The sequence below is a fragment of the Parambassis ranga genome, chromosome 5, assembly GCF_900634625.1.
Source record: "Parambassis ranga chromosome 5, fParRan2.1, whole genome shotgun sequence".
NCBI classification, from domain to species: domain Eukaryota; kingdom Metazoa; phylum Chordata; class Actinopteri; family Ambassidae; genus Parambassis; species Parambassis ranga.
The window spans coordinates 9,261,711-9,266,059 of NC_041026.1; the positions used below are offsets into that span (position 1 = coordinate 9,261,711).

Consider the following 4,349-nt stretch of genomic DNA (forward strand, 5'->3'; position numbering starts at 1 on the left):
TTCCCTTGCTTTATTGAACATCCATCCATCGTCTGTTAACCCGCCTGTCCCACAGTGCAGGTTCACGGGGGACTGGAGCCTATCCCAGCTAGCCTTGGGTGAGAGTACATCCTTGATGGGTCACCAGTCCGCTTTATTGAACATTTACAGTAAAAATACATATTGGACTGTTGCAATACAAGTTTTAGCATTTTCAGCACCCTGTACGTTGACAATCATTTATGCCATCATATCACTGTTTTAACTATAATTTTGGTAAGATATTTTACAGCAGTAACTGTGAGAGTATCACTGTAAAAATGGATTAGGAAGAGATGGAGACTTAGTCTATGTGGAAAACAGGAAGAGACTCGGGTCCGACTGCGGAGGGAAAGGTCACTTTTGCACTGCAGTCGACCAGAGTAAGAGTGATACACAAGGACAGAAGTGGAAGTCACTGAAATATGGCCTCAGAGAAAGGACGGTGCTGTGTGTAACCCAAATAAATGTCGTAGTAACATTGTCTAACACATATGGTAGTCCATGAGAGCGAGCTAGCAGGAAACTGTTGTTTATCTCAGTCACTCTCTTAGATTCAAGATCATTTGGCTGTGGTACAGGAGGTGGTCCAAGGTCGGCAGTTTCCAGCCACTCCACATGCTAATGTGGCCTCTACTAGGAAGCATGTGAAAATGTGTGTTAAATATACTCAACGTCAGCTTCGCTCATGGCTTCGCAGACTATATAAAAGACATAAAAGAGACCCAGTCACGTGATTTAAACTTGTTACATACTCCACTAGAACAGAGAAATCTGTTGGTGGTTCTGAGGTGGCAAGAACAAAAACAACATTCGTTTCAGCCCAGACTTTTCGTAATTCACAAGAAACGTGTGTGCAGAACTCCTCATTCAGTCCTCATACTGCAGCGTGGACAGACAGATACACACACATACACAGGTTTTGACGTTCCGCTGCTGAACGGCAGAAGCAGCAGCTTAGGAGGAAGATGTTGCTTCTATTTGGGATTTCGTGTGTGCGCACGATATGCGCTGCACGCTGCATAGGAGAGAGAGGAGTATGAGGACACGTTTCTCGTGAAGTATGAAAAGTTTGTTTTCGGTTAATTGCCCAGCCCTACTGGGCAATTAACCGAAAATATTTTATATATATTAATTAATTTTATATATATTATACAAAATTGCATGGGTGAATGAAAGGTGTTATATAAATGTAAACCTTTCAACATTTTCTATTCAAGACACATCAGTCACCTGATACATGCGTCATACACATGTTGACTCTGAAGTTTACAGTGAAGTGCTGAGAACAAAATAAGATGTGATATGTGATGATGTGTAAGAGATGTCATTTCTATTCAATACTCAGGGACACAGCTGAAGCTGGCGAGACTGAAATCATGTTTACTGCGCCGGAGAAGTTAAAGGTTTGATGCAACATGAAGATAATGATGACAACATAAGGTTTTAAGATCTCTTAGTTTTACTCATCTGTCTGTCTGCCCGGGTCTGTGTGTGGTGTATTCCTCACAGTGAGAGGTTTCCCATGCTCTACAACTAATTTTTTTTTTTTTTTTACAGTCAGCGCAGAAGAGGTCAATAGGTTGTTTGGATCAGTGTCATCCGCTTTAAGAGGATTTTCTAAGTATGTTCATATTGAGTACTAGATGTTGCCATATTTGGATAGTACAGAGTCTGAAATTTAAACCCTGAGTTGCACAATAATAATAATAATAATAAAAACACAGAAATAAAAGGAAGGGAACACATTGTGCAGTGTTGAATCTCATTTGGACTCATTAACCCTGTGCACATGTCCTCAGCCACAGACGGTGACGGAGCCCCTTTGATGAAGCCTGTCAGTATGAATTATTAACAACGCTGATTTTGCATTTTCGTCATTAATCACAGCTGTAACAAAGGCTGACACTCCAGACGCTCCTTTGAGGCGATTCTCTCCACACGTGTGATTTATATATTTTTATTTTTTATTTTGTTTTCAGAGTGGAAATGAGGTGACTGATCTCAGAGCTTCTGTGCTGTGATATTGGAGGGGGCAAGGGGGGGGGGCACATTGATGACCTGGCGCTGACAGGAGCGCGCACATTGATTTTCAAAGCTGATGCGCGCGCTTGTGTTCAGCACCACGGAGAGCAACAACCCCTCAACAAACAACACAGAGGAATAAAATAATCACATTAAAATTTAGATTTATTCATCGATTTTAGACGTGGGGGGTCTTCACAGATGTTTGTTGTCAGCAGATGGGGAAAAATGAGCAATACCTTTTTGTTTTGTTTTACTTGATGAGAAACTGAGGTTATGATCTGTTTTTATTCCCGTGTGATAAAGGTGGCAACAACAACAACAACAACAACAACAACAACAACAACAACAACATGACTTGAATCAAACAGGTGTGTGTGTGTTTTGAAGTGTTTTGTTGTCGCCATGCAGGAGGTGGGTGCGCGGCTTTAAGTGTCAAGTTAGTTTCGGATTGGGGCGGGTTGTGGACGTATGTCAGACATATGCGCGCCGTGGGCGGGTGTTGTAAAAAAAAAAAAAAAAAAGCAGAGGGGAGAGCGGCGCTTCAGCGTCTGCATCCACAGAAGATAGGTGATGGTTAGAAGAGATGTGAGCGGCGCTGGTCTCAGCTCTCCAAAGCTGTGAGCTTTGGCTGGGAGTGGCGTTGCGCACTCTGCCCCCCCTCCCTCCTCCAGACCGAAAACCACCTGTATGGATGACCAGACCTCCAGCGCGATCCACTCATCAGCCAGGAACAGGGGCAAAAACGCGACTGACAACCGGGGTTATGCCGAGGTGGTGGAGGGGAAGAAGGGCGTCATGACGGTGGAAAACATGCTGGAGGAGTCCGCCGTGCTGTCGGCGCCTCACCTGTCTGTTGATCGATATGAGCGGAGCCGACAGGGATGCTGCGAGAGGGTGGTCATCAATATTTCGGGTTTACGCTTCGAGACGCAACTTAAAACTTTCAACCAGTTTCCAGACACGCTGCTGGGGGACCCTAGGAAAAGGATGCGCTACTTTGACCCACTAAGGAACGAGTACTTCTTCGACAGGAACAGACCGAGCTTTGATGCCATCCTGTACTACTACCAGTCAGGGGGGCGCATACGGAGACCTGTTAACGTCCCCATTGATATTTTCTCAGAGGAGATCCGCTTTTACCAACTCGGAGAGGAGGCTATGGAGAAATTCCGCGATGATGAAGGATTTATAAAAGAAGAGGAGCGCATACTCCCCAAACATGACTTCCAGAAGCAGCTTTGGCTTTTGTTTGAATACCCAGAGAGCTCCGGACCAGCACGGGGGATAGCCATCGTTTCAGTGCTTGTTATTTTGATTTCTATTGTTATTTTCTGCATGGAGACTCTGCCGGAATTTCGGGATGAGAAGGACCAAGCCACGGTGGCACCCACGGTGAATGGCACCGCTCCGTCCGTGCCCAGCCCCTTCACAGACCCCTTCTTTGTGATAGAAACGCTGTGCATCATATGGTTTTCTTTTGAGTTGCTGGTCAGGTTTTTCGCCTGCCCCAGTAAAACTTCCTTCTCCAAAAACATTATGAATATCATCGATATCGTCGCCATAGTCCCGTACTTTATCACTCTGGGCACGGAGCTGGCCGAGAGGCAAACTAACGGCGGCCAACAGGCGATGTCCCTCGCCATCCTGAGGGTGATCAGACTGGTGAGAGTCTTTCGTATTTTTAAACTATCACGACACTCAAAGGGACTCCAGATCTTAGGGCAGACCCTGAAGGCCAGCATGAGGGAGCTTGGCTTACTCATATTCTTTCTCTTTATTGGAGTTATCCTCTTCTCCAGCGCGGTTTACTTCGCAGAAGCAGACGACCCCACATCCTCCTTCAGCAGCATCCCGGATGCGTTTTGGTGGGCAGTTGTCACCATGACCACAGTAGGATATGGAGACATGCATCCTGTGACCATAGGTGGCAAAATAGTGGGGTCACTGTGCGCAATAGCAGGCGTGCTGACCATTGCCTTACCCGTGCCAGTGATTGTGTCCAATTTCAACTATTTTTACCACAGGGAGACAGACGGAGAGGAGCATCCTCAGTACCTGAACACGGGCAGCTGTGAGCACCTCCCCGCCGAGGAGCTGAGGAGGTCGTGCAGCTCCTCCTCGTCTCTGAGCAAGTCAGAGTACATGGTGATAGAGGAGGGCATCAACAGTGCGTTCAAACAGCCCAACTTCAGCACGGAGAACAACCAGAACTGCGTGAACATCAAAAAGATCTTCACGGACGTGTAAAATCCATCACTCACAAGTGAAGCATGAAGAAAAAGTAGCTCTGATTATTTTTTTAA

The 4,349-nt window shown here is 45.8% G+C and overlaps 1 protein-coding gene across 1 annotated transcript; it reads left to right on the plus strand.

The window, feature by feature from the left end:
- The first annotated feature begins 2,691 nt into the window (after nt 1-2,691).
- On the plus strand, nt 2,692-4,349 carry kcna3a (potassium voltage-gated channel, shaker-related subfamily, member 3a). The gene has a single exon (XM_028406072.1). It carries the CDS (start codon nt 2,734-2,736, stop codon nt 4,291-4,293), a length of 1,560 nt encoding a protein of 519 aa, XP_028261873.1. The 5' UTR covers nt 2,692-2,733; the 3' UTR covers nt 4,294-4,349.

What these genes read in the sequence shown, in the direction of transcription:
- kcna3a (XM_028406072.1), top strand. Translation starts at nt 2,734, where the DNA reads ATGGATGACCAGACCTCCAGCGCGATCCACTCATCAGCCAGGAACAGG.